The sequence below is a fragment of the Ascidia mentula genome, chromosome 8 (assembly GCF_947561715.1).
Source record: "Ascidia mentula chromosome 8, kaAscMent1.1, whole genome shotgun sequence".
Lineage (NCBI taxonomy): Eukaryota > Metazoa > Chordata > Ascidiacea > Phlebobranchia > Ascidiidae > Ascidia > Ascidia mentula.
In genome coordinates this window covers 9,757,610-9,784,703 of record NC_138573.1, presented here as the reverse complement: position 1 = coordinate 9,784,703, position 27,094 = coordinate 9,757,610, and the positions used below count along the sequence as shown (strand labels likewise).

At 35.9% G+C, this 27,094-nt stretch overlaps 2 protein-coding genes and 1 pseudogene across 3 annotated transcripts; all 3 read left to right on the top strand.

Moving 5' to 3' along the window:
* Positions 1-1,307: 1,307 nt before the first annotated feature.
* Positions 1,308-11,591, top strand: LOC145911296 (protein aurora borealis-like). 2 transcript variants are annotated; one of them, XM_082998586.1, is made up of 12 exons: positions 1,308-1,804; positions 2,225-2,317; positions 2,452-2,618; positions 4,623-4,717; positions 5,078-5,278; positions 7,026-7,075; positions 8,377-8,477; positions 9,724-9,828; positions 10,147-10,261; positions 10,490-10,589; positions 10,942-11,018; positions 11,093-11,591. In XM_082998586.1, the coding sequence occupies exons 2-12, from the start codon at positions 2,230-2,232 to the stop codon at positions 11,167-11,169; spliced, it is 1,176 nt and encodes a 391-aa protein (XP_082854712.1). In that variant the 5' UTR covers positions 1,308-1,804; positions 2,225-2,229; the 3' UTR covers positions 11,170-11,591. The 2 variants fall into 2 exon arrangements, with proteins under 2 accessions (XP_082854712.1, XP_082854713.1); XM_082998587.1 differs by lacking the exon at positions 11,093-11,591 and having other exon boundaries at positions 1,308-2,317; positions 10,882-11,004.
* Positions 11,342-14,560, top strand: LOC145911893 (uncharacterized; annotated as a pseudogene).
* A 1,178-nt stretch (positions 14,561-15,738) lies between these two features.
* LOC145912418 (vinculin-like) lies at positions 15,739-26,338 on the top strand. The gene is made up of 25 exons (XM_082999878.1): positions 15,739-15,925; positions 16,148-16,255; positions 16,868-16,938; positions 17,536-17,686; positions 19,017-19,125; positions 19,432-19,554; positions 19,631-19,745; positions 20,244-20,383; positions 20,468-20,615; positions 20,682-20,835; positions 20,940-21,136; positions 21,196-21,331; positions 21,396-21,605; positions 21,663-21,823; positions 21,940-22,099; positions 22,496-22,571; positions 22,637-22,798; positions 22,989-23,074; positions 23,358-23,466; positions 24,935-25,029; positions 25,105-25,272; positions 25,403-25,503; positions 25,563-25,665; positions 25,722-25,895; positions 25,954-26,338. The coding sequence occupies exons 1-25, from the start codon at positions 15,869-15,871 to the stop codon at positions 26,029-26,031; spliced, it is 3,192 nt and encodes a 1,063-aa protein (XP_082856004.1). The 5' UTR covers positions 15,739-15,868; the 3' UTR covers positions 26,032-26,338.
* Positions 26,339-27,094: the final 756 nt, after the last annotated feature.

The window sequence follows — 27,094 nt, the reverse complement described above, 5'->3', positions numbered from 1 at the left end:
AATAGTATGTGATCTGTTTTAGCTCTGTTTTAAAATGCTGTAATCTTACCATGTGTTTTCATTACAAAACATTTGCAACTTGTCAGTTGTCACTCCTGTGGTAAAATTACCGAGTCAGTGCAAGAACAATCGCTATTGACATTGCCTGTTGCCGATAACATTGGTGACAATAGTGACCTGGCCACATACTGCGATGCTGAGTTTTGAAACACGGTATAGGTATAGGACATGCCCCCTTCGTCATAAACAAGCAACCACAAATATAGAAGGCCAGATCACTGATGTTTCGAAAATAATATTCGAATATTGTGTATTGGACTTCACAGAAATGTGGATGGCCACAAACGAAAGAGAAAAATTGTTCCCAGTCACGTTTTACGCAACATTTCTCTTTTAAGTTAGTATCCGTTCTCATTGGAGAAAATTGGAGAAAGTGTAGGTTCGGGTCACCATACGTGGCGTATAAATTTGGTGAATCTGGTTTTAGTGAATTCGTTTACGCGGTTTCAAATCACGTCACTTACGGGCTAGCGTTAAAGAAAAAATTCTTACTGGTTGTTGTGCATTATTTGACAAAAGAGTTAAATCTAACCTTTACGACAATAACCAGCAACCAAAGATTGTAATTCGTCAGAAGAGACGCCGCTTCAACGAAGAGGCAGCAAAATCAACCGAATGTCTGGCTCATAAAAATATTACTCAACAGCCCAGGTCACCGGCTGTGACAAGGTCTCTTATATAGGCGAACATTTGAAACCTTCCGATTGCAGCTTACCAATTGTTTCCCGGTCGGCTTGCTGCTGTGCTGAAGCTAATAGTCTGCTTGCGTGTTCTTGCTGTTAATACTAAATTCGACTCCGAGAGCAGACTTATTATTCAATTGAAAGACGCTGTCAATGCAATGTCAGGCGACGTAAAGTTTAATTTGTTCCAAGCGCGTTTAACTAGAGTTTAACACGTGACTGAACTACAGTGAATTACCTATCAAAAGAACGTGCGAGCGTTACAGCGCGATGGCGAGAATAATGGCAGGAAAAACATGGTTGTCCAGCAGAGTATCAGCAGCTTGTTTGAGATCTGCAGGAAAGCTCAACTCCGCCTGTATCCTTTCCGTCTGGTGTTCCAGTGTTGAGTTTTAGGAAACATGAGGAGTGGTCAGAACTAGGCCAGGGAAAACATGCGTGTTGCCACACCGTTCATAGGATTTTGAAAAATTTTGCACAGAGCTGACATACTTGTGTTTTGTTTGTAAATCGTTTGAAGTTGTGTTCACTCGTGCGTGAAATATATTTCGTTGAAAAGACGAAATGACAGTGGTCCTTTGAATTGTGAAGTTGATTGGACCGGTCTACATATAAACTGGACTAGGTTTTTGTGTTTGCTTGCATTTTTCCAAATTTAACCTAACTTAAATGTAAAAAAATAAGTCAAACTTTTGAATACAATATATACAAGACAATTCAAATTTCTGTGAGACGAGGCAGGTTCACGGCCATGACCATTCATACACAAGTGGAAACTACATTAAAAACCGCATCTAAATGTACACAGAATCATAGAAAATATCTTTCTCTACAACAATGTTGCAGATGTTTTTTTATAACTCCCACCACTTTTGCCGTACATTGAGTAACAAAAGACCATGTCAAAACTACAACATTTAAAAAATGGAATCTGCCAAAAATAAAGGGTTAAAAAGTGAATATTGTTTCTGACACCAAGGAAACTAGCCCTATTTTAAACTGTTTGCAAACAAGAAGATACTTTGTATAGGTTTTGCATTCAATTTTTGAAGCACCGAAAAGTAAATAATATAATGAAATTTTTTTGCTGATGTGCATTGTACACTAAAAATATTGGTATGGGATAGGTATTGCAGGATGTTTTACAAAACGTTTTACATATATAGAATATTTATTTTGCCCAACATACAGGAGAAATTGACATAAAATCTTTTCCTGCAACAGAGGAGTATAAAAAGGCCAATTCTCCCTTTCAAAACTTAGTAGAGATAGAAGTATTCAGGTTAAAAGTAATTTAACTGTTAAAGAAAATCAGTAGGATTTTATCTCATTTAATACTGTGGTGGCAAGTATTCATGGCCGAAAATATAAGGGACATCATTCAGTATCTGAAACTACTTTGGATTTGTTGTTTTTTTAAACTGTGGTGGCATTTTGAAAAGTTGATTTCAGACATAAACTTATTCATATTTTATATTTAGTTTTCATGGATGCCAAGATCTTTAATAATGGTTTAACTACTCAAACATCCAATGAGAGAACACCAAAATACAAGTGTTCCTCAAATTTAACTGGTAAGTTCATTGTTAAGGTATAATCTTTGTCCATTTATTGTTTTGTTTGTGACTTTAAACAGTAAATGGTCACTTCAATGTGTAAAATGCATTAATTATTAAAAAAACATCTCAACAATCATCAAAATATACAGCCAATAATAGTCCAAAAGATGAGCATCACTGTTGCCAACAAAAGAATGCAAGTATTGTTAACCCATTTGAAAATTGCAACACGCTGGACTATTTACATCAACCATCCTTTAGCCCATCAGTATTTAAATCACCTGACCAACTTGATGGCAGTGAAGTTTGTCCAAAGGTACAATGTTGTTATTACTAGTTTAGCTTTGCAATTTAATACCATGAAAAACAAATATCATAATCACAACAGTATTGCTGCTCGACTCCCATGGTTATATATCAGATATGGGCAATGGTCCAAATCTTGGCCGCTGGGCATTTAAATAAATCTGTTCTGCTAGTTGAGGCAATTATAAATTAGTATCTGCAATCAAATGTAATTTCAGTGGTCAAGTTTTTTGCTCTTCGACTATAGCTGTTAAACATTTTGTATTAGTTAATTTAATTTAGTTTCCTAACCTGTCATGTAAAACACTTGTTGTCAATATAGTCACATGACCCATCTGTCAAATTATCAACAATTTCTGGTCCTCTGGTCAAAAAGTTTGCTTTCTTATCTGTTTTATATGATGCTATTATACAATTCGTGTTTTTCTCTTGTTTGAGTATGTATGTGATTGTCAATTGTATGGCAATAACTCTTACACAGAACAATGTTGGTCACAAATGTAACAATGACATGAAACAATTCCAAAAACTGTCCATTGATAAAAATGTTTGGTGGGATCACTTTTTATGTGAAAATGATTGAAATGAATGTTGATTTGATTCGAATTTGATTAGTGATGCACCGAAACAGCATTTTTTTTATTCGGCTGAAACCAAATATTCGACAAAAGTTGCCGAATAAATTTGGCCGAGTAAAGCGAAACTAATTTTGGTATCCATCTCTTTAAACACAATAAATTTAAACAAAACCTGAGCTGGATTGGATCTAGTTCTATCATACAGCCTTTTATTGGCACTTAAAGAATAACCTCGACTGCTGTACCAAGTGCTAAAAGTTGATTTTCATCATTTCAGTGACAATATAAAAATAAAATGAACACATTCGTACAGTTTGTACAATGGTTCTAATCTATACTAAACTTTGCGTATCAGCGTTGCATGCAGTAATAAAGTTTCGGCCGAAACTGAATAATTATGAAAACCTTAGTTTCGGCCGAATAAATTTGGCAAACCGCACTTTCGGTGCATCCCTAATTTGATATTATTTTTCAAGACCTCCCTGGTTTAAAACTTTTCTGTCGATATCTCGTATATTGGTAGTCATGTAAATTACTTTTTGGTTCATGATGGAAATGTCAGATCGAAACAGACAACAGTGCTTTATTCATTCAATTTGTTCGTGTGAAATTGTTGATAAAAAATTAGCAACAGCACCAGAGTATTATTTTTGTCATACAGTTCTGTAAACTGGAATCATGGACAGTCAGAGATTCAAGAAGTTTTTGATTGTACAAAGTTAATTAAATGTGATTTGACACTCTCCGCACATTATTCCACTCTATACTTCATCAGGATATTTTTGTGTGACATGGTAGTAGTTGATGCTGTTAATTGATTGCTAATTTAATTAAAAGCTGAAGGAACTGCGAGTTTTTCCTGGAACTCTGGGGTTCTGCGGAACCCACATTGAAGAGCTCTGGTTTACTGTAATGTTAGCTTAAAAACAACATGCTGCAGTATTCGTAATGTGCTAAACATCATATATTGATTTGCTCCATCGACATATCTAGATTGAATCTTGTCAAGGAGAAGATTTTTTGCAAAGAATTCTATTATTAAAACTAACAAATCTTTGGCTTGTGGTATAGTTTTCAGAAACTGATAAACACAAAACTTTTTGCAAATTCCTTGTCCTTCAGTTTAGCAGGCTTCTACTATTACCTGACAACAGTTTGTTACATTTGTTTGCTCCATCTGTAAAGAAATTCTTGAAATACTGGCCTTGCTGTCTGTCACAACTGGCTCCAGGGTATTTTTACTTGTGTCGACAATTTGGTCATGGATAATGTCAGTGGATAAATTTACTTGTTGCAGTTTTTTTTCCGCTTTCCTAACGTAAACAATATCTGCCATATTAAGGACTCATGGCTTAATCAATTAGCAATCTGGTATGCAACAGATGTGGAAAACCTTCAATAGGATATGTGTATTTATTATGGCGGTTTATTTTCAGACCCCTCAAAGTTTTTGGACCATTGATCAGATAGCAATATTAAAACCTGCAGATATAGATGTGTCTCAACTGCACCAACAACAAGACAGCATGAGGTATACAACTATATATATATTGTAAGGTTATTGGATCTTTTTAACTGAATATCTAAATATTCCTTTTATGTTAACCAGAGGCAAAGTTTTGCAATTTAAACTAGTAATTTAATTTGTTTGTTGGTTTAGCAATACATAGTTTTAGTTAATGCATACTTTAGTAAGTCATCTGCTTATCAGGTTATTGCAGTTCTTTGCACAAGACAAAATTATCTAGCAAAAGCTACTTTCACAGACTATTTTTGCTTCACCAAATGTAAATTTGTCTGGTATGCTTTAAACAAAACAAGTCGAAATGTTTCTTCTGAATGATGAATAGCCAATATCTTGGAGAGATGATTTGTTTTTCCTTGCATTTAGACTCGACCACGGAAGTGAAATTAGAGCACAGAAGGCGATTGATGAATTTTTCACAAGTCATATCAATGTGACCAGTCCATCTCCTCATTATTTGGCTATTATATCTCCTTCTGTTGGTTTTAGCAAGAAGGCCAAACAAAATTCTACCAGTTTTTCTTCCCCACAATTTCAAGATGAATGCTGTGAAAACAGACATGCCAGGTGAGTTTTTTGTGAAACTAACAAGATACCAAAACAAGTATGGATTTTATTATTTGATGGTGCATTGATTCCATGACATATGAAGCTAATATAAGTGTGCCATTACTTAGCATGAAATCAGACACCTGTATCAAAATGGAAAAGTGTTAAATGTCACAACCAGTGGTGGATCTAGGGGGGTGTTTAGGTGTCAGAACACCCTCCTCAGCATTTTGGCACATTGTTTTGTGGGGTGTGAAAGTGCGATTAATTTCCCGCTATGCAGGAACAAACTCTACAGTCAAGTGTTCGTCTCCGATGTTTCTTTGTTACTCGGTCGCGCGCTGCATTCACGCGGCTATGACTTTTATGAAACAATCGTTTGTTGTGCCGTTGGTCAATAGCCTGTCCACAATACTGTTTTCAAAAGCGCGACCTTATAAGTTTATTCATTTCTGCTTCAATTTCTATACAGAAGCCGCACTCTGTAAGAGTTGTAATTATTTTACAAAATTGCACCAAAATAAATGCAGCTAAACAAGTGTTTTGTATTTCGTCTGTTTTTTATATATTTTGCAAAATATCTACTGCTAAAACATCAATGTGTATTTGGTGGTGCAAGACCACATCCTAGACCATTACAGATTTGTTTTTAGAGCAAGGGGGTCGAATTTTTTTGGGGAATTTCCCAATTTTCCGCTGTAAACTGAGGTTAATTGTGGTCGAGCATTGCAAAATATGAAAGCCAGTGTTGGCACGAATCGTCACATAAACTTCCTGGCATATGCAATTGCGTAACACTGTGAAACACTCGATGCAAGTTTTTGTGGTAGTGCTTGCGCTGTAGTTTCATTACCACGACTTTGAAAGAAAGGTTTAAATGTAAGTGTTATCTGAAAGGGATTAAATGTGGGCTTACGTCATCAAGAAAACATACAAATAAAAACTATGTTGCATGCGGTGGCCTTATATTCCTCTTTGCACATTTGCGAGCGCTAACAGTTGTTTTCAACATGCCTAATATTGGCTTCATTAATTAGGTACCAAAACGGAACACCCCCCTCATATTTTTTCTAGATCTGCCACTGGTCACAACTGAAAATATTAGGCCATAGAAAGAGGGGTGGACATTTCAATCCAAAATCTTATTCTGTAATAACTTTTTTACTTTTTTTTATATATCGAACATAGTTGTTTACTTCGGCATGTAAGATTTTTGTAGAAAAAGTTTTTACAAAAAGAAAAATTACACACATGTCGCCTATGTTTTTGATCGACTTAAGGTTAGGATCATTTTTATTCGATTTGATAACATGTCAAAAGTTGTTACATCCACAACGTGACAGGCCTTGCAACTGCCAGTGGTCACAAATAAGTAAATTAACTATTGTCTAAACTCAAAATACGTGTGATCAATTATAAGCTTGCTCTAATTAAGAAAGCACTTTCCTGCAATAATGGCATGGAATAAAACACTGCAGAACACCAAAGCTCGTGGCACCCCTGAAAGTTGCAAATGGCACCCTGTTTGTAATCAATGGTATTCAAGAAGTATTAAAAATTCTTTTGTTGCAAATTGTGGTGCAACAAAAGCGAACCGAAAAATATTCAGGGATACTGTCTGTCATATGTTAGTTATATGTGAATTGTTAAGATGATGTTGATAAAAGCTTAAGTTTATAATAAACCTATGTGTAAAATTATGAATGTTTTTTTCCTACAGTATGTGATTTGTAAATTATTCGTCACTTTTATGTTTGATGTTTAGAAGCAGTCGTCCTAACAATATGTTTACAAAAAGGTCATCCACTAATGAGGGTAAGTATGTTTATCATGTTAAACCACAATACACTTCGCATGTAAGTAGGGATGGGCAATTCAGAATAGCGAATTCGGAGGATTCGAATCTTAAACTATCCGAATCCAAATTGTCTTCAAATACGTTTCGTTATTTATTAGTGATGCACCGAAACAGCAATATTTTTATTCGGCCGAAACCGAATATAAAAAAATATTTAAACAAAACATGTGCTAGATTGGATCGAATCTTATCATGCAGCCTTTTTTTGGCACTTAAAGAATAACTGTGACTGCTGTTCCAACTGCCTAAAGTTGAATTTTAACATTTCGGTGACAATAAACAAATAAACCAAACACAATCGTATAGCTTGAACAATGATTCTAATATGTATATACTAAACTTTGTGTATCATCGTTGCATGCAGTAAAAAAGTTTCGGTTTCGGCCGAATTCTTCAAAAATATTCAACCGAAACCGAATAATTATAAAAACCTTAGTTACGGCCGAATAAATTCGGCAAACCAACTTTCGGTGCATCCCTATTATTTATCTCCTATGTACGGTAACTTTCCGAATTTGCGCATGCGACGGTGTTAAAAAATTAATATACGCCGCCCTCGAATGCAAGCAGCACATAAATGTTAAAGGCAAACTTTGGTGCCCTACAATAATTGTCTACAAATCTGTCGTTTAAAATTGTCAGGTACACTGATAACTGTGTTTGATAAAACGTATTGGCAGAGTGAGTTAAAGGTGAATTTCATTGAAACTCAGAGCCGCAGACAAATTATCGGCTTGACATTAAATAACATAAGTCGCCCTAGATTGAGTAAATATGGTGCGTATCTTTTTTCGGCAATCTTCTGCTACAGTTGTGATGTGCAGGTTTTAAGTGCTTCAGTGCACAAGCTAAAACAAAAACAGAATAGGATTCGGTATTTTGGATTTGATTCAACTATTCTAGAATAGTATATTATTCTTCCCTAAATGTAATGACAGATCTGTCATTCGCCACCAAGCAAAACAAGCTGATTCATGTAGTCAATGACGCTCTTACTTTATCTAGGTAGTTTGTAAAATAAGAAGTATACTTTTATGAATTTGTGTTTTATACTTTTTATTCATTTATGAAGTACTGTACTACAATTGTTATTTTGTGCAGTTATTCTTTATCCAGAATCCCAAAGTAATGATTTCAATATTTATATGCCGAATGATAGTATAGTGAACCTCATAGTAAAATATTCATGATTTCTTGATGTTTGAATTTAAAAGTGTTTAAATTTGTATACTGTTGACTTACCCTGCGCTGTTGACAGTTGGTACTCAAACTGCATTATCAATACCTTGGGAAGTTAATATGGATGAGCTGTTGAAGAAATATTCCATACAAACTCAGTCAGATACAAGCTACGCAGAGGTACTGAATATCAAATTAAATCCGAGATGTCCAGTCTGTAATATGTGCAACAATTCCTGGAATGACATAAACTTATTGACCATGCATGGATGTCCATTCTATGGTCTGATTAACATAATATTTAATGCCCCAAACCAGAGATTCTCCACAGGGGAAGAATTCCCCACCAGCAGGTAATTGTTGTATTTGGAATTTTGTTCAAAAAGGGATTGCACATTTTTGGTATCAGAATATAAAACGTTTATCAATTGTCTAAGTTTCTCCTCTTACTGTACTGATATAAATTTAATAATAACATTTCTTTAAAATATAACTGAATTTCTTTAAAATGACTAGGCCCTGGAGGACCCATATCAGTATTAAATCCCCAAAATCAAGTTTTGAAGGTTATTTGCATTAATACACATACAGAGTGATTTGCTTTTTTGTCTAAAACAATTCATGTGGCTTATGACCCATGAAGGTCCACTAGTACTATTGAAAGGAGAAAGAATTGATTGCAGCTGCATTGGACAAAACACAGTGAGGATCTGAGGAACCTCCAGGAGGATCTCATGTCATATAGGATAGCAGAAACAGTCCCAGGTGGTTGCAAAGCAACTTTCCTGCGACAATTTTTCCTCATTGTATAGAAAAGCGTGCGGACACACATTAAATTGCAAATTGGATGAGGTTTTTGTGATTCGTTGTTTCACATAACCAACTACATTTTTTGCAGCCTTTGTGGCCAAAATAATAAATAATGTCGGACTAGGGGGCAAAAAAAAACGCGCTTTAAGCAACTATCCTGCAACTAATTTTGACCTGAATGCGTAAACAAGAGGCGGGCTAACATAAAGTGACAAATGAAGGTATACTTCTGTGACCACCCAGCACCAAATAACTAGCTGACTGAAAAGGCCAAAAAATGCAATAAAACTTCACCAAACACGCTGAAAATCACCCCGGCAAAACTATTTGTTTAATAGAAATACTGATATGCGGTCTTAAATGATTTATATTTCTCTAAATACAGCCTGCTGCCCTTTTTATCCACACCCAGCACCAACTAACCATCTGCTTTAAAATGCCCTTAAGTTTGGCCCAACTAACAGCACATGCATCACTGATTGCTTTCTTATTTCCTTTTTACATCATGACAAGGTGGACATTTCCAATGTGCAAAACTTATTTCAATAGAATTGCAGATATACAGCCTTCAGTACCAGTTTAAATTTCAATGGGCACCATCATAACTTTGTTGTAGAGCCTAACAACTTCCTCGCTTCGAAGAAAACTTTTTTTTTATGAAAATGCTGATGACACTGATGAATCTGAGTGGTATCCTTGTCTATCAGACCCCGAGCCTGAGGTAAACCAACAGTTTTGGCCATAATAAAAATTCATCTGGTCCAGAACAGGTCATTAATTTATTATGAATTTATGGCAACACATAACTCATAGTGTTATTGTCATAATTATGTAGGTTAGTCACACCCCATTGTACATGCCTTTTTTGATAAAGAGCAGCAAGGCACTTAACTGGGTTTTACTGAAAAACTAATCAAACAAATGTGCATTTAGCAAATTTATGACAGACCCATATCTCCATTACATGATTGCATAGAGATAGAAAAGAAATTATCTTGACATAGCTTTACATTCAACCAAAAGCTTCATTTTATAACAGAATCCAAAGCAAGATGAAGAATCCAGTTTTCTTTTTGGTCACAGGCATTTGAGTGCCTGCAATACCAATCAACCATTTATTGTGCAAGATTTATCTCCTCATGCATCCCCGATTTGTTAGTACAGCCTTTTTTATATTTTCACTGTATTTCCTTAAATCAAACCTAGCATGACTTTTGTATAAAAAATGTAACGTTTATAGTCATTCTTTGAAAACAAAGTCACATGACAAATATCAACAAAACTGAGAGTGGCATATAAAGCAACAATAAGACTAAACAAAATAAAACATCCATTTGCCAACCTTGTAATTTTGTAGTACCAATAAATATATTTTACTTAAGATCCTGTTCAAAAAGTGTTTCGCTCCAGTCAGCTGTGTGATGAACACAGAATATCGCAAGATGTTTCAGTGCTTCAAGATTCCCCTTGCTCCAGTAAATGGTAACAATGTAAACTACACTGCGAATTTAGGTTATTGTTTTTTTATACCAGGGGGCCAGGGATATTTATCAGTTTGGTGCGAAGTGAAACTGTGTGTTAGGATTTGTTATCGTTAAATAACGTTGTCACTTCTGTCTCCCAAACGAAATCATTTTATTAGGGATGGGTGTGGCAATTTATATAGGCTAAATGAATATTACGTTTAAAGTTATGCAATATTATTGTATTCTGCTTGCTTAATGTGTTAACCCTCCGTCGATTCTCAGCCTAAACGGCCCTTTAAAATAAAAAGGTTCCCCACCCCTGGTTTAAGTTTGCTACTGTGATATTCTTTCATGTTCTGCAAACAAAGTATATGTGGTGGATCCCATGTCTACGCTAAAGACCCAGATGTGTCACCTATTTTGCCAACAGAATCTACCAAAACAAGTAAACTAACGATCATACTGATTTGGCAAAATTTGAATTCTATCAACCAATTAACGGTATTATTCTGATTGCAGATGTACAGCTGGAGTCCACGATCGCCACGATGTCTCCTTTTACGAAAAAGCATGTTGATGATGTAGATGTGACATAAAATGTGTGTGTGTGTCATGCAAATGTTGATTGCAGTCATTGCACAAAACGCTTCAATTGCGCTGATCAGGCCTAGCTACAGACAAAAGCTTATTATACATAGCCTATGTGCACGAAGGTTGAGAATGTCGTTTGTTTGTTTGATTGATTTATATCAGTGGTTTCCTACTATCATGAACCACTCATCAGAGGCGAAATGTTTTTGCGGCGCCTACGAAATTGCCTTTTTGGAGACGAAATCGCTTGTGCGCATAACGATACTTCTTTTTTATCACTGGGGAGATGTGGAACCTACGAACTCCTTTTCACTTAACGTTGATTTTTCATACTTTAAATTTGTAATTTAGTTAATTTGCCTTGTGCATAAAGGTGCAACCGTGCCAGACGAAACAACCAAAAAAAATAAAAGCCCCTGAAAATTGAGGCATATCTGCAAATGTCATGGAAGTAAGGTCTTACCTTTTATGTAACTACATAGTCACTGCAATATCCAGATCCGTGGTTCTCAACCTTTTATCACTCGTGACTCTAAGTCAGTGGTCATTTGCTAATTCACAAAACACGCAAGTTATAGACCGCATATCAGTATTTCTATTAAAAAAGTTTTCGCCGACGGAGAATGCCCGTCTTGTCCTCTGTTACAGAGAAACTCAGTTACGTCACAAGGTAACCGGTAATGGATTGGGGTCTAATTTATGGTTAAATGAGCAGGGAGTCCCGTGCTGTTGCCAGAGCGATTTTCAGCATGTTTGATACAGTTTTAGGCCGCATCTCTGTATTTCTATGGAAAAGACTTTCTTTGTTGGGAAATGCCCTTCTCGAACTATGTCCTGCGTAACAGAGTAAAATTATGTGTAACAATGCAATGGGCGCCAGTGTTTTGGTTGAATGAGCGCAGATGAACAGGCTGTTGCCAGGGCGATTTTCAGCGTGTTTGGGGCAGTTTTACTATGGTTTTCAGGGTTATTAGTCAGGCAGTAAATTGACACAGGGTGCTGTTGAACATGTAGCTGAAAAACTACCCAAATATTGAGGTAGATTTTGTGGAAAAGTGAATCTCAGAAAGTATGGTCAATTTGTGATTTTCGGTTAGTCCCGACCCTTGTCTAGGAATTCTGGTCAAAATTATATTCGAGATAACTACTTGAACCGCTCCCCCGGGGGCATTTTGACCCACTGTTCGCCATTATTTTGGCCAAAAAAGTGTAGGTTTGTTTTGTGAAAAAATGAATCACAGAAAGTACCCTCCATTTGCCATTAAGTGAAGCCACCAACCCTCCTCTACACAATTCATTAAGAATTAGATGTCTTGTAACTGTTTTTGGGGCCCCCTATGGCTGTTTGTACCCCACCTAGGACTGACAAGTTAGCCTTTGCAAAACCCCCAATGTACTGTCTTAATGCAGTTGCAATCAATTTTTTCAGCGATAGTAGTCCCCCATGAGTCATCAGACCCGGCAATTGTTTTTGGCAAACAAGAGAAACTGTAACCAGGTGCATGATGACAAATGACTTCTAAAACTCAATTTTTAGGATTTAATTGTGAGATGTGGCCTCAAGCGCATTTTTGACCTTCTCAGTCAGCTAGTCATTTTGGTGCTGGGTGCTGTGAAAAAGCATCAAAATGTTCAAGGGGATGCTGTAGCTCAAAATTGAAATCACAAGTCTACTTTAAATTGTGATTTTATGTAGGCCCGCCTCTTATCTACGCATTCAGGTCAAAATTAGTTGCTTAAAGCGAATTTGATTAGACCAGTGATTCTTAACCGGGGGGGGGACGCGCCCCCCCAGGGGTGCGTCAACCAATTCTCATGGGGGGCGCAAGCTTTATAACAAAACTTCATTTTTTGTAGTGACTTTAATGTCCTATGCTGTCTGTCATATTTCTCTTCCAGTTTCGGAACAAAAATCTTGTAGTTTCAATAAAAAGTCCGCCTGTGCAGTTAAGTTACTGTTACGTCACAAAGAAACCATTGCGTCACAAAATACCTTTTGTGATGATTTATCTGTTTCGTCACAAACCGTTTATTGGTCCCGTAATTTTTAGTTAAATAAGCAAACTTAAATTGATACATATTATGTTTTTATCGTGTTGCAGTGTTTAGCTAGCTAGCTAGCTAGCTAGCTTATTTAGGTACATCGACAAAAACACAACTGCTTTTGGTATGAAACTTATTTACAGTTTGGGGGGGCGTAAGGCACAAGTCCGTTACTAAAAGGAGGCGTGATAGAAAAATTGTTCAGAACCACTGGATTAGACGATTGGCTGCTGAAAAACAGGAGTTTGACGTACGGGCTGGTGATTGGACAGACAAAACCCGGTGTGCTTCACCTTTGCTTTTCGCCAGGACTTCAAACAAATCCTCAGGAAGTAGAGCTTTAAGTTGTCCTTCATCGGCGAGTAAGAGTTCGAGCGTAAAGAGAACCGAGGCTTGAATTAAGGCGGAGATCGCTCGCGCAAAGCTTCGCCAGACGAAAGACTTAGGCAGAAAGAAGAAGAAGTACGACGCGCTGAGGAACAGAAGATGCAGGAGAAGAAGAGAAAATTAAAAAACGACGCTGAAGTTAGTGAAGCCGAGTTGGCTGAAATTGAAGCCCGTTGTTGGGAAGATGGATTTGGGCATGATGACGTTTGTTCACCCTCGCCGGTGCAGGTTATGAAAACGGCGGTTGAGCGTCCAAACCCGCGTTGCAGCTTAGACGAACGTTTTCTGCCTCGTCCGAAAAAATTTACCTTCAATGGTGATCCCATGGAATATTGGACGTTCATTCGTAACTTCGAAGCACACGTTGCTACTAAGGTTCATTCAGAAGAGTTGCGTTTGGTTTATCTATAGCAACATTATGATGATAAAGTGCGATTAAAAATTCATCACTTAACAAAAAGACCTGTCGAGGGTTACCGTCAGGCCCATCAAAAGCTTTTTAGCAGTACGGACAGCCCCACATTATTGCAAATGCCTGTGAGCAGCATCTCAAGAAGAGTCCTCGTTTAAAGGGTGATCAACCCGAAAGGCTGATGCAATTTGCAGACCTGCTGGAAAAGTGTCTTTCTACGTGGATTACATCAATGAATATGCGGGTTTGAACTCACTCGATACGATGTTGCAACTGATTGACAAGTTGCCTTACAGCTTACAGGAACGGTGGATTGAACGATCGGTTGAATTTCTTCATCAAACCGGTCGCGAAGCCATGTTTAAACATTTTGTTCAGTTTGTTTTGGAACGTGCCGAGATGGAGAATTCTCTTTACGGTTGTAGGATTATGGGATCTAGACGTAACAAGGAGTTCGTTCAGCCTCTTAGAAAGACTAAGCAATTGCGTACGCTGTTAACCCGATAGAAGGTCAGCAGCGTCCAATGGAAAGGTCATCGCCTTCCGCGGGATAAACTTATAGGGTTTAAACCATGGTCCGCGACACAATGAACTTGGACCACGGTACGCAACAGAAAATTGCTCTTGCACAACGACTCCACGAGAGACAAATACGAAAAGACCTAAACCACATTGCGTTTCATAGGATGGCACATATCTTTTGTTCGCAGCTAAGAAGTCAGGCAGCATGCCATTGATTTTGGCAATGGCCATACAGTCTCCCATGCAGCGCAGCGAGAGATGTAATTATTTGTGTTTTAGTTATCTGCCACACCTTTAAGAGTCGGTCCGTGCAAATATTGTTTGCATTAAGCCGGTCCGCAGCACGAAAAAAGTTTGGGGACCGGGTTTAGTGTACGAATGAAGGCTCAAGCAGGAAGATCTACGCAAATCAAGATTACGAGCAGGGTTCAAAGTAAAAAAATGTGAATTAATTTATTAAAATTATGAATTCTCATAACTATTTAGGACATCCGTTAAAATCTTACCGGTGCGGCGTACCGGCAAAACTTGCTTTACCGGAACTGTAACTTTTGTCAGGAATTGGCGAAGATTCGGATTAGGCTAAGTATTGCGTATTATCCGAAATTTGTTTCGCTTAATTCGTACGATATGGAGGCCCATGATATTATTTGTTACCCCATTTCGTACGAATTAGGCAAATTTACCGAGTTAACCGAGCTACTGTATATGTCTGCAAAAATGATTAAGGGAATAGGCTACTTCGTTTTGCAGAAACGCCTATCCAATGCATTATCTCCTCTTTTCCTTCTGCACACATTTATTGTTTAGTAGCCACGTGATGCGGCATCATTTTTGCCAAATAAGGTGTTGTTCATTGACTGAGTACAGTTCTTCCTCCAATGTTGACATTTTTTAACGAGATATACTTATTGCATGAGTGACTACAACTTCCACAATAAAAAGCAATTTTTTTAACAGGAAATCTTTGCTGCTGAACAATTCCGGAAATCATCCCCCACATGCTCACAATATCTACCTTTTGCTATAGACCACATTGAAAAGTTTATCTTGTGAAAACGATTATCTATTGTGCTAAAATTAACTTCCATTGGTGGTAAAATTTGATGTAGTGATCGCTCAAGGGTAAAATAAATTTTTAAAAATTTTTCGAATTTGCAAAACGGTCTTCCCCTGATTTTTTTAATTTAATCTTTCTGTTTGTGTTTTGGTGTGGCCTGCTATGCAAAAAGTTAGCAAGAAATATAACTTTTGCATATTTTGATCAAATCTATTCAAATTTTCTGCCTTTTCCTATTTGAAAACAGTTTTATTGCAATAAATAATAGTAAATATTGGAAATGCCTGTTTTTCACACAAAAACAATTGAGCAAATTTTGGAACCAGTGGCTAATCAGGTAACTGACTAGTTTTTGCTTCAATTTTTGTTAGGTTGAATTTTTATCAGGTTTTCTTTCTATTACAAAATCAAATGAAACAATTGTGGTCTATGAAAAGTGCAGTTTAGTATCACAAGACTGATACGGCCTATTGTATAATTTAATTTAGCTTGTAATAACATTTGTTGTGTTGCATGCGAATGTAAAATTTACTAATAAGCATTTAAACTTGTGTTTCAGGTTTCACAGCTGGTCATACTTCATGAACAAGGTGAAGATGGTGCTGCTATTCCATCACTGGAAGTGCCCATAACTGCAGTAGAGAAAGCTGTTATGAACTTAGCTCAGGTATATACAATACATGTAACTTTTCTAAATATATATTTTTTGTATATAATGGATTTCAAATAGATTGCTCACTTTTAAAGGCAGTTTGTCATAAGCTGTTTTTTTGTATGTAACCATTTTCTAATGCCAAATAGTTTGTAAAATTTTGAGGAAGTATTTTGCAGTAAATTCAACCCACAAATCGACATCAGGTTGGTATCTTTTTCTTTAGATAAAAACTTTAATAACGTTATGTTGCACTTGCAAGGTGCAAAGAGGAATATAAGACCACCACATGAAAAATAGTTTTTATTTGTATGTTTTCTTGATAACGTAAGCCCAGAATTTGATCCTTTTTTGTTACAAATATATACAAGCCTTTCTTTCAAAGTAGTAGTAATAAAACTACGGCGCAGGCACTACCACAAAAACTCACATTGAGTGTTCTATAGCGTTATGCAATTGTGCGTTCGTATTTTGCAATGCTCGGCCACAATTAACCTTAGTTTACATCAGAAAATCAGAGAATTTCCCCAACAAACCCCCCTTTCTGGATATGTTATGGTTGTGTTTTCCTGTTTATGCTGCCACAATTTGGACCTTAACTTTAATTTTTGCCATGATCTATTGTAGGTTGGTCGTCAACAAGTTCAAACAAGCAAGGATCATGTTTTAAAGCTGGATACACCACCTGCAATTGAAAAGTAATTTTGTAACATGTCAATAACTGTACCCAACATATAATATTCATGAAACTGTTTTTCACATTTGAACATAGATATTTTTTAGGAATGCTGATAAATATTATTATTTGGCTACAGTTTATAACAGAATTCATAGTTTTGTGAGTGATGTATCTGTAGTCCTTTTCTACTTCTTATATTACAATGCAATTCACAACTGACATGATCATTCAATATTGTTACAGGCACACCTTTTAATTGCATTTTCACCTGGCAATAACAACAAAAGCTTATTTCTTAGACTATAGCCATACTATTCAGAATAAGTAAATCACATTGTTCTTGATAGTTATTCTTTTGTTTCAAACTCTGACTACTTACAAATTGTCACAATTTGTCAGTAGATTTAGTTTTCAATTAAATTATAGTAAATTATTCTGAAAATTGTATTATATTGGTTTAAATACGAAAGTTTTTAACCATTTAACCAATTTAGGAAACCTTTAAATTTTCAAAAGCAAAAAAAAAGGAAATTATGTGTACAAAGACGTTGTAAGCTCAAATAAGTTCTAAACTGGTGCAAACCTTTTTTGTAGCGGCATATTTTTTCTACTGCAGGGTGGAGCATGCCGCAACATTGTTAAAAACAGCATCTACTGACCTTGGTCAAGACCCTTATTCTAAACCTGGCCGTGAGAAACTGATTTCAGGAGCTCGTGGAATATTGCAAGGAACTTCAGATTTACTCCTTGTGTTCGATGAAGCTGAGGTATATATTTGGTAAACTCATGCAGATTTCTTTCCTAATTTGGGTATTTAAGATTCTTGTAAAAATCCTTTGCTAATAATGTTTTGCTTATTAACATTATTTACCCATTAACAAATTTCTCTCCAAAGAATTCAAAACATATTTCTTCTTCTGACCATATGATTTAATTTATTTCTTTTGGTTTATTTCAAAAAAATTATTTCTATAATTTATTTTACTTTAACATCAGTTACAGTTTTGTACCACATTTTTTTCCAAAAACTTTGATTATGTATCTACACCCCCAACAAAAATGCAAAAAACTAATAAAACCAAAACCTCATGTGGTGGCATTAGGGATGGGCAATATAGAATAATACACTAGAACATTCTAGAATAGTTAAATCGAATCCAGAATACCGAATCCTATTATGTTTTTGTTTTAGCTTGTGCACCAAACACAATAAACGTAAAAGATTTTTTACATGACTCCAATAGCAAAGCACAATCAAAGAAATTTACTGCACTGTAATATATTTAGGCTACGTGCTCCCCTGCCAAGCGACAATGTAATTTTGCGCCTGTCAAACCTGCACGACACAACCGTAGCAGAACAATGACGAACAAAGATACGCACTGTATTTACTCGATTGTAAACCGCGGCTTATAAAGCTGTTTAACCTACCGTTTGTGATGCTTACAATCGAGGGCAACTTATGTTATTTAATGTCAAGCCGATAATGTCAAGTCTGCGGCTCTGAGTTACAACGAAATTCACCTTTAACTCGCTCTGCCGTACCAATACGTTTTTTCACTCAGCGTATTTTAAACGACAGATTTGTTGACAATTATTGTAGGGCACCAAAGTTTGCCTTTAACATTTACGTGCAGCTTACATTCGAGGGTGGCTTATATAAATTTTTTAACACCGTCGCATGCGGCTTACAATCAAGTAAATACGGAAATTTACCGTACATAGAAGATAAATAACGAAAACTATCATTCGGTTTAAAGACCATTTTGATTCAGATAGTTTAAGATCCGAATCCTCCGGATTCGCTATTCTGAATTGCCCATCTCTAGGTGGCACCTCTAATGCGTTTCATGGCATTGTTTTGTCCATGGGGAATTTGTGAAAAAAACTTCAAATCAAAGAATTGCCTAAATTAAATTTGTTTCGTTACGTTCAAAACAAAATTGTAAATTAACCCATTGAGCACATAAATCCAGAGGCACATCTTTTGGTTGGAATTTGCTATTAAACCTCACTTTGACAAAACAAAAGTAAAATAGTTAGCATATACGCAGTAAATATTTGATTATGCATATATCTTGTTTGTTATTTTTTAAGGTCAGAAGAATTTGTCATGTATGTCAGGAAGTCCGAGAGTTTTTAAAATTTTCTGAAATTGTTCAAGAAATGGAAGATCTTGTTGTTTATGTGAAGAAATTATCCCCAGGTGTCCACTTGTGCATTGAATCATATGTATATTTCAGGATCACTAAATTTCAGTCATACATTATGTTTATTGTCATTGTCAAGGAGAATAAGAATTCCTTTCTATGCTGAAATTTTTAGTTTTTTAACCACTCATTGTTATGAAGTTGGTGTGACCAATCATTGTTCAATTGGCCAGAACTACTATATAGTATATATGTATTGTAAGGATCACTATGATGGAAACAAGAAAAACCAACTTTTTAACTCCTTTAAAGCCTATCTTTCTATTTTCCTACCTGATTGCATTGTGGTTGATTTTGCCTAGGTATGACAAACATGTCACGTATGGTCAGTCAACGTTCTGAAGACTTGACAAACATTATTCATTCTGATAAACTGTCGTACGAAATTAAGAGTTTGAAAAATCAACTTCCAAACCTCATTTCCAGTAAGTAACATAACAAACCAGTTACTAATACCACTATTTAAAAAAAAATTGGTTCTGCTTATGTTATTTTAACAAGGCATGAAAGCATTTGTGACAACACATAAGATGGGAGGGCAAGCCCCCAAAGCTGCTGGAAGCAACATAAAGTATTACACTCAAAACATATCTGACGGGATAACAGAAATAATCAGGTACCACATTATTTTTGATATTTTGCTAGGTTATAAATTCATTTTACATTTAATAAGTGCAGTTTTAGTACAAATTTAGTTATAACTAAAACTGGACTTTAGTTATGAAGTTCAAACAAACTTTTGTTTAATAGACATTGTGACACATTGCAATGGTGGTTTCTACCTACAGTGGCATTCAACCAGATTGCTTTACTGATCGCATTTCTAAGATGTGTCCTATTTAAAGTGGTTAGAAATATTTCAACAATCATGGCTTTGCTTTCATTGTCACAAATTTGTGGCTTATTGCAAAATTGTTACTATCATGAGATAATCTGTTGTGGGACTTGTAATATTCATTGTTCATTGAACTTTTAAACTGGATAATGCACAGTACACTACCAAAAATGTCTTAATTAAATAAAAAATACATGTCAGTGTTTTTTGCACTATGGTCTAGCCTTATTTGTCATCAAGAATTATAAGCAAATCAAAAAAGAATGTTTTTAATTTCAGATTACTGCAGCTTGTATCAACTGACCAAGAATTTCAGTTTGACCCAACCAATGTATTGGCTTTGCATGAAATGAGAGATAGTATGGCCAAAAAGCTGGAAATGACCAAAGCATTTTTGGATGATCCACATGCTTTATCAGGTTTCATGTTAAAGGAAGTTGACATTTGTGTCAACAGTGTATTTCTGCATAGTTTTTACCATGATACTATTTTTCTTTTGGAAGGAACCCCTGGAGAAACAGCCCTTCGTGAATTGTTGGATAACGCCCGGGAAATTGCTAATCAATCTTGTGATGCACTTGGACAAAAAATTTTGTCTCAGTGCAATGACATTGGAAGAATGACTGATAAGCTCACAGAACTTCGCAAACAGTACTTCATTATTTGCTATAAATTTTATTTATTTCTAATAACACTGTTTTAAACCCATATTTTCAGAGGCAAGGGAAATACTGCTGAGGCCAAAAAACTTACTGCTCAAATACAACATGCATTAGACAATTTAATCAAGGATGTTGACAATGCTTTAAAAAATGTTGTTGAATTGGCAGCTGCCTGTGATACAATTGTAAACAGCACCCCTGCAGCTAAGGTTTTAAAAAACACTGACTTAACTACCAATTTTAAAAGAACTAACAATAATTAATATTTGTATAGTTGGTTGCAAAAAAATTTACTATGTTTTTCATATGATAGGAATGGTTAGCGAATTCCAAAGCCAAACCTGGTCCTGGAACAGGGTCTGCTGCTGCCAGAGATATTACATGTGCTACTCGTAAGGCTGCAAACATTTTGTCTGCAAAGCCAAACACAGCGAAAGTTGCAGAAGAATTGAAACAGTTGTGTGATGAAATTGATTCAATAATGAACAAAGTTGATGACTACCGACAAAAGTATGTTTGATTTAAAACCTTACTAAATTTTATCTCTTTTATGTCTGTATTTTATGTAGGGACCTTGGTCATTTGCCGGAAGCAAGAAAGCTAGCAAAACTAGCAAGTGAAAAAATTGCATTGATAAATGTAAAGGTTTTAAATGCTGTGTCACAAATTGGATTACCTTCAACTCTGGAAGCAAAATTGGATGAGGTTTACATTAAAAAATGAATGGGCATTACTTTAAATGCTTGTTTTATTAATTTATGACTTTAAGGCTTTCAAATGGCTGGATAACCTGGAGGAAGAAGAAGCAGAGCAAGCAATGCTTTCTGTTCACAGCATAATTAATGATGCCCGAAAGCTAGCGGGTCAAATCAAGGATCCCAAATTGGCTCATGCCCTTATGGCTGGTGCTGCAATTTGTGAGGATTTGCTGAAGAAAATTGATGAATGTGTGAGACAAGGTTTAGGAGACTCCCCTGAGGTATAATGAATATAATGATGCTGTTACTTTGCTGCCTAAATCCTAATTGTGTTCAAGGCACGTAAACTGGCACAGAAGTTGAAGGCAGAACTGTTACAATTAAAAGATCACATGAAGAATGTGTTGGTAAATGAAGTTGCAGACCAATTTGCTGATACAACAACTGTATTAAAACAGTTTGTGGCTGCTGCTACAGCACCTAAAAATAGTCCAAACAGGTAGAGTAACAATATTTGCTTTATTTGAACCAGTTTTCTAATTGTACATAACATATGAAGTAACAATCACTTTTGTGTTATTATGGAGTCATAATAATAGATATGTTTCATTTTAGAGAAGAAAACTTTGATAAACGGGCTTTAGCACTTACGAACCAAGCAAGTAAACTTGCTGAGCTGGCACAACAAGCAGTATCAGCAAGTGATCTTGGAGCACAGGATAAGCTGGACTCTGTAAAAACTATAAACAAAAAGCTTAAGAAACTTACCCCAGAGGTGAATTGTTATACATTTGATTAATATAATGTGATATACTTTTCTGTCACAAACATACCTCGCATGTATTTTGTGCCGATCTCAAAAAAAAAAATTTAAAGCCTGTTTTCTACATAAAAGTACAAATCTTTTTAGCCAAACCACAGTATATTTAAGGCAAGCACTTGATGCCTATATCAGCAAATTTTGGTATGCTGCCAAGTCTTCCACTGTGATAATTGACTAATCAAGATTCGAAGTTTGCATAATTATTTCGTGGTTGTAGGTATTAATGAATTGTAATATTTTTTTCCTAAACTAAAAGCTTGCCTTGGCTGTGTTCCATGAAGGCCAGGCAAATTTGTAACCAGGATTAATCAAGTTTAATCGCACAATAAATATTTTATGTCTTTTTAGGTAATTAATGCTGGTAGAATTGTGTTGGAATACCCAGAATCTAAGTCAGCAGAAGAGCATTTCCAAGCTCTTCGAGGTTCTCCTTATTGCCAACAATTTTGATTTGGTAATTATTTGTACATGTAGTGTTTTTTCTTTTAGATGAATGGATAGAAGCAGTTGATGAGCTGACTGAAAAGGTTGACAATTCTGTGGATGTATCAAAATTTGTCAAAGCTTCTGAAGAAGGAATTCGACGTGAACATGAAATATGTGTTAATGCCATGAGAAATAAAGAACCATTACAAGCATTACCAGCTGCTGGTACATTTTATTGATTGACTTTCAACAAGTATTACATATCATAAACCAATTTTTTGAATATTCTACTGGAATGATTATATATAAATTGATTTAGCTTGTAATTGAAAGGCATCAAAGTTCAACATTTCTTTGATTCATAGTTCAATGCTATTTGATTTTTTATTAATAAAAGTGTTCATATAATTTTAAGGAAATATTGCAAGGCGAGCTCATAGACTGTTAATGGCTGGAAAAAGGGAGGTGGAAAACACAGACGATTTACCATATGTAGAGGAGGTATACAAATACTTTTGGTCATTTACGTTTGGTTATGTTGTATAATTTTTTGTTATTTTATTTTGAATATATTGTATATTTTTGTTGCCAATCACTACCATCTGATAGTTCGAAACAGTGGACTAATTTTTTTCAATGACCATGTATCATTTGGACACATTTGATAACAGTTTGATTGTAATTCGGGGGAGACAACAACATGTCAAAACTTTTTTTTTTTGAAAATTACATTTATAGCTTTCTTACTATGATGAAAATGATTTGGTTTGTGTTTCACCAACAGGTTAATAGTAACCTCAATCATATAAGTTCAACAATCAATCCTGTTGTTCAAGCCACACGTGAGTACGCATTGGACCACAACTCAACAAATGCACAGGACAATGTAATTGGTAGGTATTGACCAAAATTTTGTGAATAAAGTACATTGCAGATATAACCATCAGAGCAGAATATTGACCACCATATTCACAGAAAAAAAACACTGGTTTGGGAATGATTGTTGCCACACAAACAGGATTTGACTAACATTTGCAAATTAGTTTTTGATCGGTTTTATGTCTTAAAAACAATCCATGTCAAAACACACACCCAAAAAAGTTACAGAAATGTTAGAACTTTTACTCTATTAAAGCAAAGTGCCCTGATGTTATCATGCCTTGGTAGTGTGTGTTTAGAGTTCAAGATTTGGTTATAAGAAATTGCACCAACATCAGCCATCAATTTTGTAATATGATCTGGGTTATTAGTTTTTAGCACTGAACTACCAAGATAAACCCTTTTGTAAAACATTCCGTATAAAACTGGTAAGTATACAGATAATTTATTTGCAAGCAGGGTGTCGATTTATGCCTTTTTCGCCATTCTAAGTGTTCGACACGCGACGTCACTGTTCGACACGGGCGGCGTGAATAAATGTTAAGTTACCGGTATGCAGTACCACGAACAGACCAATGCTATTGTTATCTACAAATGTCCATAAATTAAATTACTATAATGACTTAATTAAACCCAACATGTCGGTCACGCCAAACTTGCAACATTCACATCGATCTTACTAATTTTCTTTTTCGGAGATTGGACGTCAACGATTTTCCTACTAACATGTAGTTGTCATTTTTTTGCCGTAGATGCTGGTAGCAAAAGTGGTTCGAAGACGTTGGTGCCAGTATAAGTCGTTTAAATTCAAACCGCAAACAATTACTTGGGGAGAAATTTGTATTTCGAGCCACTATCAAACAACAGCATTAACTGGAACGGTTACGTAGTGTTGAAAACTTAATGGCATCATCGTTTGGGATCCCCACCCAAAATAAATTTATCTGTTTAGATTGCTAAATAAACGCAATCGCAATAATTTTTTGGACAAAATCCGCGCAAAATCCTGTCAGCACTCACTTTAACGTTCAGCGAGTAAACACGTCATACCTAAAACTAACTATTGTTTCCAAACATGGAGCATTTTGTTACCGAACATGCGGCATTGTACCGAACATGTTGCATTGTTACGAAACAAGTCTCATCTTTCGTTCAATCGGACCTTAAAAGAGGCATAGCAGCCTACAACATGCAAGGTTTTTAATTGTTTTTTTCGTTATTTCAACTTGATGTAAGTTCAAGAATCCTGCAATGGAAATAAGCATGGCCGTTCTTATGCGTTAGCTACCAGATACGACATTTTTACTATTCGACACGCACGACAATTTTTCTCAAGATGTTCAACACGCAATAAAAAATCGACGCCCTGTTTGCAAGTAGCGTCTAACCTATGTCATTGTAGTATAAAACACCTGAATATGAAATATGTTGACATGACAATAATGGTTCCTGTTAAGAATGTAGTGACTCTGTTATTGATAGACAAAAATGAGAAGCTAATTGAAGCTGTGTCCTCACTCAGCAAGACGCTGGAGGCCAAGAAAATTGCTGAACAAGCTCAACAGATGTCAATAATGGTATGTTAAGTTTCCATTTTGAAGCACATCTCACACTCTTTGGATATATTTTTAATGTGGCGTTGTATTTTTTAGGAACCACCACCCGTCCCTCCCTTGCCGGAGCAAGTAAACCCTCCAGAAAGGCCACCACTTCCAGAAGAAGAAGAGTTTCCTGAAGAACAATCCCATGGTGTTTCAAACCAGGCCATGATGCAAGCTGCCAGAGAGTTGCATGCAGAAACTAAGAAATGGGAAAGCAAGGTCATATGTGTTGCTTTATCTCAGTTTTTATCTAATAGCTGCAATTCAAACTGAGCACATTGCTGTTTCAACAGAAGTTGAACAATTAATTATGTGGTAGGTTTACATTTAAACAAGCATAACTTAACAGGGAAATGACATAATAGCTGCTGCAAAGAAAATGGCATTGCTAATGGCTAAAATGTCCAGACTTGTAAAAGGTGAAGGTGGAAAAAAAAGTGACTTAATAAGGTATGATACAAGGTGCACGTTATAAAGTATACGACCAATGTAAAACTTTTGGTTTCAAGCTGTGCAAAAGAGATTGCAAAAGCTTCAGGTGATGTCACAAGGTTAGCAAATGAAGTTGCAGATAAGTGTACAGATAAAAGAATACGCAACGACATGAAGAAGGTTAAAAAACTAGCACATAGTTAAATTTTTTACATGCTTAAGTGTCTTCCATTCAGACCCTGGATAGAATTCCAACTATAAGTACACAATTACGAATATTGTCAACGGTCAAAGCTGCCTCTTTGGGTGATTTTACCTCTATGACCAAAGAAGAGGAAGCTGCTGCGGAGCAAGCGACTGAAATGATTGTGCACAATGCTCAAAATTTAATGATGAGTGTTAAGGATACGGTAATGAGTTAAGTTAGCCATATAAGGCAGTCAATTTCAACATTATTGTTTTGTGAAGGTAAAGTATGCTGAAGCAGCTTCTATCAGAATCAGAACTGATGCTGGCGCCACAATGCGATGGGTACGAAAAACTTAACTGACCGACTGGAAACCATTTTGGGAATGAAATTCGCTCTTCAGATGAAATCTTGAGTTTCATTGTGTTATTTTCACAATCATGTTTTGTATGCGTGGTATACTACTTTTTGTTAGTAGTTCATTGTGTTCTAATGAAAACATTATGTATGTTTTAAAGCTAGCAGTGAATGAATGAATTGTATTTGTTCTTGAGAATGTAGCAATATTACAAAAAGATTTGTGCAATGAAATGTAAATCATTGGCGCCTTTGAAAAATAAATCTAAATTTTTTGTGATACAAACCATCAGTTTACAAATATAATGTAATCGAGAAGTCTACACAACCCAAACAAATATCCGGAAAACGTTTAGCGGTGAAAAACTGTAAGTTTCGAGATGAAATCGGTTGCGATATTTGTTAAATAAAGGTTGTGTAACTACGAAATGCAGGCGGACAATGTAAAAAGAAGGCGTTTTTAAATAAATCAATAGTCGTTGTATTCATTGCTGCCGCATCTTCACTGACTTTCATTCGAAAAATGTTTGTTTTGCTCTGCGATTACGACAACAGGGCTTTCATCCGAAAAAATCTTTCACCGCGCGATGCACAAGTGAACAAGTATTGCTTTAGAACATCATTTTGGCTAAATGTTTTCTAGCAAGCAATTTTTTTTATTCGTTTGTGGATGTAGCGATTATATTTTGCCTAAAATTGTAGGCTACATCAGAAGGATGAAGACAAATTGTTATGTCACTGAATAGAAGCCTACACACGATATAGGCCTACACACAGTTGCCACCGACAAATCTCCAGTTCCAATTCCGCTACATAACCGGAATTTACTGTTTAAATTAGAGTAAAATAAAGTGTATGGTAGCCTATTGCAATTTAAAAAAAACATTCATAGTTTGTATGAAGGGGCCTGGTTAGCCCAGGGTCGTGAGTTCAAACCTCACCGGGAGCTTGATTTTTGAAATCTTGCTCCGACTTGTCAGGAAAAAGTGGCTGATCCAGCTAGGCTGCATTTCCTGGGCTGCCAAGCCTGAAAACCTTATGATAGTTTGCATAAAGTTAGTTTAA

What these genes read in the sequence shown, in the direction of transcription:
- LOC145911296 (XM_082998586.1), top strand. Translation starts at nt 2,230, where the DNA reads ATGGATGCCAAGATCTTTAATAATGGTTTAACTACTCAAACATCCAAT. An exon ending in TGTGAAAACAGACATGCCAG is followed by an intron (nt 5,279 to 7,025) that starts GTGAGTTTTTTG and finishes TTTGATGTTTAG; the next exon opens with AAGCAGTCGTCCTAACAATA. An exon ending in TCCCCTTGCTCCAGTAAATG is followed by an intron (nt 10,590 to 10,941) that starts GTAACAATGTAA and finishes CTGCAAACAAAG; the next exon opens with TATATGTGGTGGATCCCATG.
- LOC145912418 (XM_082999878.1), top strand. Translation starts at nt 15,869, where the DNA reads ATGCCTGTTTTTCACACAAAAACAATTGAGCAAATTTTGGAACCAGTG. An exon ending in GTTGATGACTACCGACAAAA is followed by an intron (nt 21,137 to 21,195) that starts GTATGTTTGATT and finishes TATTTTATGTAG; the next exon opens with GGACCTTGGTCATTTGCCGG. An exon ending in CTCAACAGATGTCAATAATG is followed by an intron (nt 25,030 to 25,104) that starts GTATGTTAAGTT and finishes TGTATTTTTTAG; the next exon opens with GAACCACCACCCGTCCCTCC.